General features: G+C 37.8%; 1 protein-coding gene across 7 annotated transcripts in view; it reads right to left on the reverse strand.

The window, feature by feature from the left end:
• Positions 1-14417, reverse strand: part of ANK2 (ankyrin 2) — a 306741-nt gene that overhangs the window by 100356 nt on the left and 191968 nt on the right. For 6 of the 7 annotated variants that reach the window (XM_040966587.1, XM_040966586.1, XM_040966588.1 and 3 more), the window contains 6 exons: positions 14196-14294; positions 13934-14032; positions 9317-9415; positions 6333-6530; positions 2926-3024; positions 2346-2444 (listed from right to left, as the gene is read on the reverse strand). In XM_040966587.1, coding sequence (XP_040822521.1) covers positions 2346-2444; positions 2926-3024; positions 6333-6530; positions 9317-9415; positions 13934-14032; positions 14196-14294 — 693 coding nt within the window. The remainder of the gene's footprint in view (positions 1-2345; positions 2445-2925; positions 3025-6332; positions 6531-9316; positions 9416-13933; positions 14033-14195; positions 14295-14417) is intronic. The other variant, XM_040966592.1, reaches the window with a different exon arrangement.

The following is a 14417-nucleotide window of genomic DNA, read 5'->3' on the forward strand; positions in this document are numbered from 1 at the left end:
ATGGGTTCTACCGAATAAAATGGCAAATGGATTTTTGCAGATGTCATATATTTAGGCATTTCATTTTTGATATTTTGTTCCCAATTTCCCTTATTTCTGCAGCATACACTCCACCAACTAAAGAGTGACGGCATTAGCCTAGCAAGATTTACATCAAGACAGATGGGGGAAGCACAACAACCCGGGTGTCAGTTTTGGCAAAGGAAGAGGACTTTTTTGCTTGGGAGACAGATCTGAAGAGCCTCCCATCTCACAGAGTGTACAAACATTTGTAATCAGTAACTGATACCCTCTCTATGGAGAGCAAGTTTTAGGATTGTGTTAGGAGTAAGCAAAGAGCCTCAGGACCCAATGGGTGTGTGCTGGATGGAGCAGGAATGGTGAGCAGAGTGTTCAGAATGGAGAGGCTGGTGGGAGTCACACCAATCTGCTTGCAGAGGCCAAAGAACTGAAGAACCACTGCTTAGCCACAAGCTGAGCCAGTCGATAGCAAACACCAGGGGAAGCTTGCCAGGGCACCTGGTCCACTGTGGCCTCAGGAGTAGAGGGGTCAGTTTACCCCCACCATGCAGACTCAGTTATGCGTATCTGAGTAGAAGCCGTACATGGCAGAAGCCAGAGATGCAGACTGCCATGATTTCTTTAGGAAAACCGTACACAGTATTTAATAATCTATTCTTCTTGTATTGGTAGCATAAGAGTTCTAGAATACTTGTTTTAGTTTTCCCTCTTATTAAATTATGTAATCCTATCTTTTCACATAGTGAAAGGTCACTAATGGTATGAGATAGTCTTTAGTTTTCATGACCATGTTGCAAATGGTCAGCTTGGATAACTACACAAGAAACTACCATTGTGCTACGTGAGATGTGTTCTCATCACATTGAAATAGTGTTCAGTATTCACCCTTTCATGCAAATTTGTTGAGAACTTGCAAAAATACTCTTATGGGGTTTCAACAGTATGCAAGTGAGTGACATATGATTATCCTCAAGCAGTGTGCAGTGTGAAGAAAGACCAAAAAATGCACTTGATGAGATTATTGAGAAAAAGATGTAAAGGAATAAGAACTCTATGCATAATTATAAAAATTTGACTGCGTTTTGAAAGTTCAGGTAGTTGATTACAAGTTACTTAGTGGAATGAAAAGGTGTGTATGTTAATAGACACATGTGTTATATTACTTATATCATTACATGTAATATATACATGGAATACAATCCTGGATAGCATATACTTATATATATCATTTTATCATAAAATTATGTATCAATTTGTTATATGTATAATGCATATAAGCATAGGAAAAAGCTTCAAAAAGTTCATGGAAAACAGGTGTTATCTTTTCTAACGCAAAATAGAAGTGGAAGAAATCTCTTTTTTGCTTTGCAACCTAATTAATCTAGTAGTTAAAGAGCACTTGGAGGTCAAACAGAAATCACATGACTTTGAAAAAACTAATCTATTTAAACCAGCTTTTTTTTTTATCTGAAAGATGGAGAACATTATAATACTAATCTCTTGGATTATTATGAAATGAAATGAGGTGTGGCATGCAGAATGATCAGCACAGTGTGTGGCACATACATATTATAGCATGAGTATTTTCCCATAACAGTCTTTTTATCTTTATCATTTTTTTTTAAGATTTATTTCATTTGAAAATCTGTTCTACAGAGAGGAGGACAGACAACAAGGAAGATCTTCTGTCCAATGATTCACTTCCCATGCGCCCCCTGTGACTGGAGCTGAGCTGATCCGAAGCCAGGAGCCCATTGCCTCTTCTGGTCTCCCGCATGGGTGCAGGATCCCAAGGCTTTGGGCCATCCTCGACTGGGATTAGAACTGGCTCCCACATTGGATCCTGGCTCGTGCAAGGTGAGGACTTTAGCTGCTAGTCTACCATGGCGGGCCAAGTCCTTTTTACTTTTGAAAGTAAACCCTGATACAGTATCAAAATGTATGTTTTCTGAATTAACAAATGATGACTTTATGTTTTATGTCACATTCGTGTGTATTTTCAGAGTAATACAAGGGCAATTTAAATGGTGGCAAATGTCCTGTCCACAGACATTAGTCCCAAAAGCCTTAGAGACGAAAAGCCTTAGTCTTGGCAGTAAGATTCATGTCTACCAGTTTATAGACATACGCCCCTTAGTATTTACTAACCCCCTGCAGATCTAAAAGGTTTCATAGACGCAATTGTTAGAAATTTTTTCATGTCAGTGTTAAAAGCTATTATTAGGACTAGTCGCAGTTTTACCATAGCATGTGTTTCCAAATCAGTGCCCACACGCTTTCAGATCACAGTTACACCTTACATACATCCTTTTCTGTGTCCTCACCTTGGCAGTGGCATGAGGGGAAGCACCCTTCTCCAGTAACAGCAGCGCCACCTTCTGGTTGTCATAATGAGCAGCAACATGGAGTGGGGTAAGGCCATTCTGTAAAGGGTGTGTTTAAGTTTCAGCATTAATAAATTAGCGTTAGCTACCCTGAAGCTGTCAGGATGGATGGACACTGACAAAGATTAATTCCATGTTAATTAATTAATAGAGCTGATAGAAATAAAGAAAACAAATATCTAATAATTTTAATATTAAGAATGTAGCTAAAATGGAAAAGTATTGGTGGAGGTTACAGATAGCAAAGAATATCTTCACGGTCGTAGCAAATAAAGGTAAAAGTACTATGTAAGAATTACTGCATTCACAGTGCATGGATCTTTACACAGAGACGTTCTGAGCCCTGTCCGTGACAAGCACACTAACAGGTCAGCCTGAACCAGTGTGTGCTCAAAGCGATGGGCAGAGTCCCAGCATATCTGCTTGGCATCGCTTCATCTCGTGTCTTCTTGTTCCTCTCACATCTCCAAATCTCTCAGGGTAATTTAGTTCTTAAAAACACACCATTGAAAAGACTTACCTTTCCTGCAGAGTCTGCGGCGGCACGGCGTTGCAAGAGAAGTTTTGCCACATCCAGGCTTCCATACTTGGCTGCTACATGCAGCGGAGTAAAGCCTTTCTGCAATGTGAAAAACCAGAAATGTTTATAACGAAATCTGTCTTATTTGTTAACGTCTTAAGCCAACTATACTCATCTATGTCTGCAGAAATTACTGGTAGCATAAAATGTGTTAGCCATAAGCAAGGACCCTGGTAAGGTATGAAATTTAATGTTGAAATTTAGCTTGGTGGACTGAACAACGGAAATTGTGTCGAGGAATTGAAATTAGACTTTGTAACGTGAGTAAACCAGCCCCAGCTTTAGGGGGCGTGGGGTTCTTATAAAATTACTGGGATTGAGACAACAGCTGTCATCTTCCCAACATTCCTCCCCAACACCCCCGCCAATACTTTTTGTAACACCTGGAATCCAAATCTCATCATTTAATTTTTAGGTTATTTTGACACCAGTGGAAAAAGTAATTTTTTGTGAATCAGTTGACCGATTATTTCCTGCAACAAGAGCAGGATAAATGGTCTACAGAACAAAAAACGCTCACAGTCTCAAAGCAACCTTCGTCTGGAGTGCTGTCCCAACCCCCTAGGAGAGTACCAAAAGATTCCTTTTGGGTAATACACGCCATTTCTGGCACGATGGTGGACTGATTAACACCAGACTTTTAAACAGACCAAAACTTTAAAGTTTGCTTTTTTAAGACTGCTCTCCTACATATTTGTACCTAGACATTTGGTGTATTGTGTGCCTGGATGATAGCTGTGTTCTGTAATTAGCAGTGTCTTTTAAAAACAGATGACTCCCTGGATTTAAAATCTTGAGAATGGCACAGTTCCTACACTGTAATCTCAAATCCATCCTTTTGGCCAGACAGCTTAACCACATGTTCTCTTGGCACCACAGTGGGAGTGGGACAATTCTGACACTGACCAAGACCTGTAAAACGCACACAGCAAGTATGCCTGGCTTGACTATGCTTGTCGTGGGTCATGTCAGCCTTGATGGGGAACAGAGAATAACTTCCAAGATGCAATGATGCAACATTGTCCTTTGCACAGAGTCACCAAAATATTTTTAATGAAGATGACTCCCCCCTCCCTTTAGCTCCTTTTAAAAACATTTGGTCCTAATAAGTTCTTGGAAGAGAGTGAATCCTGGCTTTTTCCAAGTGTGGAACAAACGCAGGAAGTATTTCATCCTTTCGTTTAAACTCCCTTCGCTACACTCAAAGCACGCAATGACTGGGGTAAAACTTGGGAACAATGGAATTGTTTGAGACAAATCAGATGGTGAGGAGGAAAAGAAAAACCTTTTCATCCTTAGAGTCCTACTGAAACAACGATTCAAACTTTATTATAAACTTGGAAACTGTTAACCAAAACTACATTAAATATTTAGTGTGGGATCACAAAATCCAGGTTGGAAATCATCTCTCAAGTCACACTTGCTCCCGTGTTAATCTCCTCAGGACTGCATTTGCCTGCTGTTATTTATAAACACCAAGTAATTGTAATGAAGACTCAGCTACTACTCAACTCTACTCATACCATTAGTGGCTCTGTTCAGCAGTTTCTCCCATTTTAATGTCCTACTTTACTTTGAATTAGATAGTTTTGTGTTTTGTTTTTGTAAGGTTTTTTTTAAACATTCATTTAAAATACAGAAGTCCAGAAGGAGAGCCAGAGAAAGATCTTTCGTATATCGGTTCATTTCCCAAATGACTCTAAGGGCCAGGAATAGGCCAGATCGAAGTCAGGAGCCAAGAGTTTCATCCAGGGAAGAGCCCAAGTGTTTGGGCCATTTTCTGGTGCTTCTTCAGGTGCATCAGCAGGGAGCTGGATGGCAAGTAGAGGACTCCAACTGATGCCCATATGGGACGCTCGTATGGCAGGTGAGGGCTTAACCCAAGATGCCACAGTGCTGGCCCCTAGATTTAGTTTCTAAATCCCAAAAATCTTTGAAAAACAAGAGGTTATGCTTTATTTCTTGTTTTTGTGTTTGTATATATTATATTTTATTTGTTATACTTTGATCTGGTAAAAAAAAATCAAGTCTTCGGTTATACTTTCCATTATTATATTTGTTGGAAAGTTTATTTTTTTAAAGAAAGAATTGTAAACTCTGGCTTCAGGATTGGTATACTGATCAATCTCTGATATTAAAACAACTGTTTAACAGCCACAGAAAAGCAAATAAGCCTTAATAGTAACTGGATTCTTCCTTTGTCCAAGAGAACATGGGCCATGTCACTGCCTCAGCTCATGTTTAGGCACACCTTCTCCCAGGAGGAAGTATTTATACTGAATAATTCTAGGAACAAGTTCATAAGGCCTTTTTGTTCCTTTGAATCATTCTTTGAAGGAAGTATTTTGTCCGGTGACAAATTCACTTCTTCATGACTTTCACCTGTAATTTTTTTTTTTTGTCTTCTGCGCTAGCTCCATTCTTTTTGCTTCATCAGCTGAGTGTGTCCATGTTTTAGTCTAAGTCATCTGAAAATAATGAATTTCAAATAAAATGTGAAACAAAAATGACCTTTCCCTATTATGAAGCTTTGAAAATCAGTGAAATTCATGCTGGTGTATATTTTTTGCTTGATGTCGATAACTAATAAGTTTATGATATTCCAATTGAACTCCCATTGGACATTGCGAATATCTTGGCAGAGTATAGTTGGTACAAGGGAGAGTGAAGATTGAAATGGGAATGTGAGATCCAAGAAGAAATGGCTGACTCTATGATTAGTAAAGTGACATTTAGTGAATTCCTATTTAGTACCACAACTCTCAAAAAATACTGTACTGTCACCTACTGTGCTATTTTCTTCCGCATTAGTAATCCCAGTTCAATACACAGTATTTGGGAATCTTATTTTTCCCTCTTATTAATATGTTTTCTATTTTGTAAAGGAATAAAAAGTAGTACTTGCTTTCTAGAAGTCATGTTAGTTGTGTATCACATAATTACAAATTGGTCAACAATGGATTGCCTACATGTTGGTGGTCCTAAAAGATTGTTTGGCATAGTGCCACTGTAGCCACATTACTTTGCATAATTATTCTCTATGATGTCTGTGCAATCATAAAATTGCCAAACTATAAATTCCTTAGTTCATGTCCCTGTCATTGAGCAACAGATGAATGTATTAGATGCTTAGATGATAAAACAATACTGGCATTAATTAGAATAGAATCCAGCCCTCCGTACTGATATTTTATGGAGCTTCACAACCCATTTTAACCACTGGGAAAATGAATCTAAAATAGAAAAGTCAGTTTTAAATGAAATCAGCCCTTCCTGACATTGGAGGGTAGAAGGCTTCTGAATCAGATATCCATTGGCCCATGTAGTCATGAAGCTGTTCTCCTTACCTTGGTAGCCAAGGAGTGAGCTGCTCCTGCTTCCAAGAGGACTGATGCCACATCAACTTGGCCTTCCCTGGCAGAGATGTGCAGTGGTGTATATCCATTTGTAGTGGCTGCATCAGGATGAGCCATATGTTGTAGAAGCAACTGGACAATTTCTGTCTTACCCAGGCGGGAGGCAATATGCAAAGGTGTCTGTTCCTCCTACAACTCAAGTCAAGTGAAAATTAGTGCCAGGCTGACCAAGCTTCACTAATAATATATTTCACTTAGAAGTTTCTTGATGTCTTTCTGGAATCTGACATGAAGAGGAAACCATTGCTGCTCTGACCACACTTAATATGTTTTGCTATAGAAGTAACCTATTTGATCACAAAATCTATCGTAGCATTTAAAAAGTATACATTTCCATGAATTTGATATTATTTTGATATTTTTCTGGGTACTCTCAAATATTTGTCAACTCACAAAGGCTCGTTCTTCACTTTGTTTAAGTAACAACTAACTCTGGATTTTTAAGAAGAAAAACCTAGTCCAGAAATTCCAAGATCTAGACTCTTATCCAAGAGCTTTCACGTAGGGGTAGGATTTATTCTGGGAACTGTATCAAGAAAAAAAGATGAAGGGTGCTGGAAAATCTTTGTTCTTACTTTACTCAGCAAGCCAAGGATACAAAAGCTGCTCAATTTTTTTCCAAGGACAAACGGGGCATAAAGAAGATATTGTAATCTGGTATAAAAAGATGTTGATCCAGGAAACATTGCAGATGGGCCCGGTACTTGCATCCAGGACTTCAAAGATGAAATAGAACATTGGCAAGCAACAAATGAGTAAACTATTTGCCAAGTACATTTCATCTAAAAACAGGCAGAGGATGTAGCTGGGTATAAAGGGACAGGACAGATAAGTTCAAGAGGGCTCAAGAAAGCACTTGACTGTAATGTGTAGGTGGGAATAATGTTTTCAGTATTAAGAAAACCAGGCCAAACCAATTGTCTTGTAAAAAGAAAGTTGAGTGCAACCTTAAATATGAAAGAGCTACATCTTCATGATCTTTCCAGGACATGTCACAATAAAGAAGAAAAAGTTAGGCCAGATTTCAGAGCTAAGTATGAATGGAGAAAAGATAGAATAGAGATCTGTCCAAATAAGTGCAGTCTTTAAAGATTAAAAAACAAGACCAAAGGAAGAGATTAAGTGGCATTGCATGATTTCAGGATGATGGGATGTAACTGAAAAGTAATAGTATTCTATTTTGGTAGTGGAATTGGAATTGTATAAAAATTTGCAATCTAAAAAACTGCAATCTATATACCTCCTTCAAGCATGACCTTATCCTTAAAAGAAACCTAAAAGAAAGGCATACAATGAATTATTGAACCAGGAGCTTCTTCCTCATTTCCAACCTGGGCACAAAGACCCAAGCATCCAAGCCAGCCTCTGCTACTTTCCCAAGCCATAAACAGATAGCTGTATTGGAAGTGAAGCAACGAGGACACAAACTGCTTCTCCTTTGGGATGCTGGTGCTACAGGTGGAAGATAAGCCTGTTATACCATGGCTGCATCCCAGAGTTTTAAAGAAAATTTTTTGACTGTATATTCTATAGAAATGCATACAGACTAAAGTGATCATGAAAACTAACAGAACAAGGTGACTCTTAACATGAAAAAGATTGGCAACAGATTAGGAGATGAAAGTTTCTCTGAAAGATGGAGAAAAAAAGTACAGGAATTGGGAAAATGAATAGTTATAAAAATAGAAACAATAGGTAAAAATCAAGGAACTGGAGGACAAGGATGTGAACATCTGTGTTGCTGGATTTCCTTTCCCCAGCTGTGCCTAGAGGCAGGTGAAAGTGACACCCTAGGATGTGTTAGTCAATGAGTACTGGGAGAGTCATAGTGAATATGACCCATTGAAACCATAGCTAAGCAGTGGACATGCTTCACTGAGGGTGGCCTAAGCTTAGGTAAATTTTCAAGCACTCTTCCTTGTGTTTCAGACCATGAGGCATTTAACAAAAATGTTAAGAAAATTTTATTTATTTATTTTAAAGGAAGAGTGACAGAGAATGAGGAAGATTCAGGGAGCAGGGTAGAATATTTCATGCACTATTTTACTCCCTACATATCCAATAGAATAACCAAGGCAGGGCAGGTCAAAGCCAGGAAGCAAAAACACTGGGATCTTCCATGAAGGTGGCAGGAATCCAGAGACTTGGTCCTTTATTCATTGCTTCCTGTATACCTTAGCAGGAATCTGGTTTGGGAGTCCAGAGAAACAGGGACTCAAATCTGTACTCCAATACAGAATGTGTTCTACTCTGCTGTTTTTCAATGGCCAGTTCTGATATCTGGTTTGAGAAAAGAAACAGCTGTTGTACGTACTTTAATTCAATTTTTGGTGTGGCCGTGTCTCAAACTGCGAAAGGAAAGACCATGTGTATTTTTATGAGAACATCTCCCACTTTGTCAAGGACAGAAGACCTTTTCAGGTTATAGTAGCTGTTTCCCAGTTGAATTGAGCAAACTGAATCTGCTGCCCTAAGGCAAAGTTAACACAGAGACCTGGGAATGTGCTGAAGCAAAGACTTATGAGAAGAGGTAAGCAATGAGGAGTGTGGGGGGAGTCTGGCTCCCTAAAACCCTATACCAGGTAGTCCACGAGAATCACGATAGAAACATCACAATCTCCTATTTTATTGTGTTCCAACGAGACTTGGTGAGCCTTAACTCCTTTTACAAAGGAAGCAATACACAAAGGTTCATAGCTTTCATGAAACTTCTGCTATAAGTTACTAACAGGATATTCAATAACCAAGTCCTGGTTATACTTACATAGTGCTTTTGATTGCCTGGAAATATGTTATTGAATTGATATGACTTATAGTCCACAGCATTTGTCATCAAGGACTTGAAGACTCCTACATTCTCCTACAGATGGAATTCATGCATTACATTGAGGAGAACCCCAGTAACCAGCACCTACCCTGGCTCTGGCATCAACAAGGGCACCATTTCTCAGTAAGCATCGGACCACTTCCACCTGGCCTGCCCGGGCTGCCATGTGCAGTGCTGTCTCCCCACGCTGCCAAGAAACAAAGAGTGTCCAATCATAAATAAACCCACTGTTCTGGATGAGAAAGAACACAGATGTCCCTTTTTGAGAAAATCAGCATTATATCCAAGGATTTAAGAAGTCAAAAAGGCATAATTATTTAGTATGGCTAATACAATTCTATATCTTATCCATCTTCTTACAGATAAGACAAACATATCTTTCATTTTGATCAATCCAGGAGAAACTATTAAACTTACCCAAATATCCAGGAGACCCTGAGGTATAACTTGGCAATGCGCTTTGCATAACTTAGACTTATTCTGGTTGAGAAATCCTCTTATCCTGTCATCCTAAAATCTTTCATTTAACTATGTGATCCCAATTTGGACTCCTTTTGGTGAGAAAGTCTAAGAGCTGAAGATCAAATCAATACATGGCAAAATACCACATTACGTACCACAGATAATTTCTTCTCAAAAATATTGTCTGAAATAAACTACTATTTTACATCTGATTTTTTGTCATGAGACTAGACAATGACTAATCATATAAGAATTTGATTTGCAAAGGAGGTCACCTACTTCACATTAACGAGCATACTGAATTATATGCAGTTACTGGAGACAGTCATTGAGAATTGAGTTAAGTAATTGTTAACAGCGCCATCTGGTGAGGTGAGCAGCACTGGGTACCAACATCATTCCCAAGGCATCTTTTTGCTACATCAACGTATGGAAGGGGGCTTAAGCTGCAGCATGAAAGGTGAGGGTTAGAAATCAGACGTTCTCAATTGAAAGCCTGTTGTAACTGTCTCAAGAGAAGAGGATTTTAAACATCGGCGTATTTTAAACACATATGCAATTCTGAAGAAGACAAAAGCTCCTCTTGTGAAGGAGTTTAAGGTTAGAATAAGACACTAGAGTAAAAATTACAGATTAAATCATCACAACTACTTTAGAAAACCAAGTTGATTTCCGCCAAGTAAAGTAAGCCATTCTAAATAAACTAAATTGACCTTCAAGTTGGCTGTGGGATTGGATATTTCTTAGAGATGTCAGTGAATGTTTTTCACTTCCTTGCAGAGTAAAGCCTAAATGTGGAGTTTCAGGTGAACTTAAGTTTGGTGTATAATTTATAGTTAATTTCAGTATTGACAGATCCATTCCCTTTGAAATGATAAAAAATTTATGTGAAATTATTTCCTTGTGGGAGTGTTAAATTAGAGATCCAATTCTCTTTGTTGATGTTTCATCTATTCTCTAAAGGCTTTAGGCTTTGAGGACAGATTTTAGTTTTTATAAAGTAAATGTATGAGGATTTATAAGAAATGAGATTAAGATCTTCCAACTCATGTTTTAAAAGAACAACTCAAATGTTTACTTCTTGGTCTGGTAAAAGGTTACCAACCTTATTAATTAATTTTGATTTAAATAAAGGCAAAGATTAATTTCATTGTGAAAGTTAAGTCCAAGAAAGGCAGGAGTTCCTACTACATTGGATGTACATGTTTATTTTATAAGCCAGTCTTTATCAATAAAGATTTCAAAAATCTAGAAATGTGTTTAATATTAGTCTTACTACTTGCATAACTCTTCTTTTATACCTAAAATAAGTTATGATATGGTTTTCATACAATTGAAATAGATAGCTTGGATATGTACCTAGACTACTAAACTTCATATTCAAAGGAAACTTAATTAGGTACACATACATGGTCTTTCCACATTGTAACAATGCTCTTCTGTAATTGTTTAATGACTCTTATGTAATAATCTTGTATTCAAATTGCCCTTTTCCTTTTACATTTACATCAGCATTAATATAAATAAAAAAAGAAGTATCTATTGTTTTCATCAATAACTTCCCTGTTTTATTATTAGGCCCCTCTAAGTTCTAGAATTGCTTGGTTTTCTTTTCCCATGGATGACAATGAATACTTTGGAATATGGGTCTGGAGTAAATGGAAATTGAACTTTCTAGATTTCAAAGCACATTTATAAATGCTATTGGAGAAGAAGTTTTTCAGTACCATCTCCTATACATGATTGAATTGTTGATACACCTCATACTTGGAGAGAATTTTCAGACAAAACAAGACTGGCAAGAGAATGAGTGTGCTCGCACCCAAAGCAGCTACTGAATTTCATGCCCCTTACAAAGTTGGTTAAAACTGGCTGAGGACAGCTGAATTGACTTCCACCTTGGCCACATCAGGTTGGAAAGCATCAAAGCACAACAGACAGCATTGCATTCAAAAATGCAGCATGATGTCGGGCAACACACAAAGGCTTTAAGGGGTAGGTTGCTTTGGAGTCAGCACATGATCAATTGTGACACAGCAAGCAGGCAATTGGTGATCACACAGCTTCTTGATCAACTTGCAAAGACTGTTAGATCCCATAGCTACGGCTTCCTGTATGAGAGTATGCAAGTTTTCAGGCAACTCACTACTAGAGAAAGTTAAATTCCTCTAAATGTAGGATTGCCAGATTCATCAAACAAAAATAGGAGATGGCCAGTTGCATTTTAATTCCAGACAAACAACCAACAACTATTTTAGCATGTTTCAATTAATTGCATGACACATACTTTAAAAAAAAATCATTGTTTATTTCAAGTTCAAATTCAGTTGGATGAAAGGGACCTGCATTTTATCTGGCAGTCCTATCCATGAGTAGGTATGTGCACCCTGAAGGACATATCTTACAAAAATTGAGAACAAGCAAAAAATAATTAGGAAACCTGTCGGGAATGGGAGTACGTTGACAGGTGCTTCTCAAGTATTTTTTGAGGGAGCTAGAGGAAAAGAGTATGTAACTGACAAATGAACAAATAAAAGGAAGAAATTTAGAATAAGCAAAAGTCGGAAGTTAAAGTTACCCCAATTACCAGATTGGGGAGTTTTTAAGATGCTAAAAAGGATGCAACAATTTTTGTTGCTTCGATTTCCATTTCACTTGTTTTAATTGAAAATATACAGATAGCTTTTATATTTTGCTTCTTTGCAAAGATATTGTACCCTTTAGCCATTAAAACATTAGGAACTAATCAGGTCAGGAGCAAACTGAGAATAGCCACAGAATTCCACAACCATTTTATGTGGATTATTCTTTAAAGAATGTGCAGAAAGTCTAACCTAGAGGATTGCAATCAAGGACTGTGTCAAATATATTTGCATGCATTTTTATAGTAGAATTATATACTTTACCATAGTATTACAATTGTTCCTATAAGGCACTGGGATGTAAATGGGAAAATATAGTAGCGTAGGTCATTGTTTAAGGCATTTTCTTATTTGACCTGTATGTCTGCTCAAGTGTTGATTCCAAAAGGGAAAATGGATACTACTTTGGAAAAAGATGGTAATTCCTTTCAATGCCTAAACATGACCAGAAACTATACATAATGCAATATTCAAAAATAAAATATATATTACTTTAAGACCAAAAACTGTTATTAGGCAATATATATGTGAGTGTGTCATCTACAAATAAGTGTTTAAAGACTTTAAATTCTCTAATGGTTTTATGTTCCAATTGTTGAATAATATAAAAAGAAGTATTAAATGGGATTTGAAAATCCAATCCAGCTTTTCCACTATAGATATTGTCTGAGCTCAAAAACTTCAGCATAGGAACTATGTGTAAAATATAGAAAGATGATAATATAAGAGGAAACACAATTAAAAAGTGAAAATGTACATCTTATTTCAAAACTAAATGGATAAAGATTCTAAAATTAGCAACAGTAGTCCATCAATTGCTTTAGAAAATGTGATTCATCTTTAATAGTAAAGCCCTAATCTTTCTCTGAGAAAAGGTAATGCTATTGTATATGGTGTTGAAAATCTTATTATTCAAATCATCCCTTCTTGAGCTTCAGATACATGACAGGTCTCAGGCACAGGGGTTCTCTTGCTTAGGGAAAGCCTGCATGAGATGGTGTGTCATAGTGCAATAGCCAAACATGGTTTAAAAGGACAGGCGCCAAGAAATGGAGAGAAATATACAGAAATTAAAAGTAAAAGTTCCACTTTACATTAGGTTAAAAAATTCTTGGAAATCCAGTGCTTGTTGCTGGGATAAAAGCTGTCTGGAGAGTCATACCCATTTCAGGATGTAGATATAACCACTTTAGGTAAAAGAGGCTGCCTCTCTAGCTAGAAAAAAATCAAATCAAGCTTAAAATTCCAAGTAGGGTTAGAAAACGGAAACCTCAAGCAAGTGAAAAGAAGGAAAATTTGGTATCAAGTAAAAATTCCTAATATTGACCTATCTCTAGTTAATCTAGTTAATGCACAATCTAGTTAATGCATAATCTAGTTAAAGTTGTTTCATTTCACAGCTTCTGTTTGTTTCCTAACACATCTCTCCCTCTTTTTTAGTGAAGTTGTAGCCATCCTTTCAAGTGCAATGTTCTCCCGAGGACACTTCTCAAAGCTTGCTTGCTAACTTTGATGACATACACACCAACATACCTACACACAACCACACTTGGTGCCTCTCACTCTGTCCCTGCGGTTATTCTGACCCAAGCCATACTCACAATGTTAGTGACATCTGGAGAGGCTCCGTTCTGCAGCAGAAGGAGGACAATGTTCAAGTGGCCCATGAAGGCAGCCACATGTATTGGTGTGAGGCCAGACTGTGAAACAAAGCAACAGCAGTTTTACTCCTCTGCACTGGTAGGGCTTTGGGGCTTCTTCAGATCAGGAAAACTCAAGTGAAGAGGACAGGAGGTGGACAACAGAAAGGAGAGGAATGAGTAAGAGAAGAATTGTTTTGTGACAAGCTGAAACATGTTCTACCTCTGTTATAGCTTGGATTGAAGCCCCATATTTCACCAGCAGTTCCATGACTTTGATGCGGTTTTTCTTGCAGGCAATGTGCAGTGGAGTAAAACCATTCTGTGCAAAAGACAATCGAGTTAGTTGAAGACATGCAGTAACAATTCTCACACAACTCCATGCTGGCACATTGCAGGCATTACATCTTCACAGCGTGGTACCATTTTTTCAAACCCTGGAGGT

Source organism: Ochotona curzoniae, unplaced genomic scaffold, assembly GCF_017591425.1.
Source record: "Ochotona curzoniae isolate NIBS_2020 unplaced genomic scaffold, NIBS_Ocur_1.0 scaffold_4506, whole genome shotgun sequence".
Lineage (NCBI taxonomy): Eukaryota > Metazoa > Chordata > Mammalia > Lagomorpha > Ochotonidae > Ochotona > Ochotona curzoniae.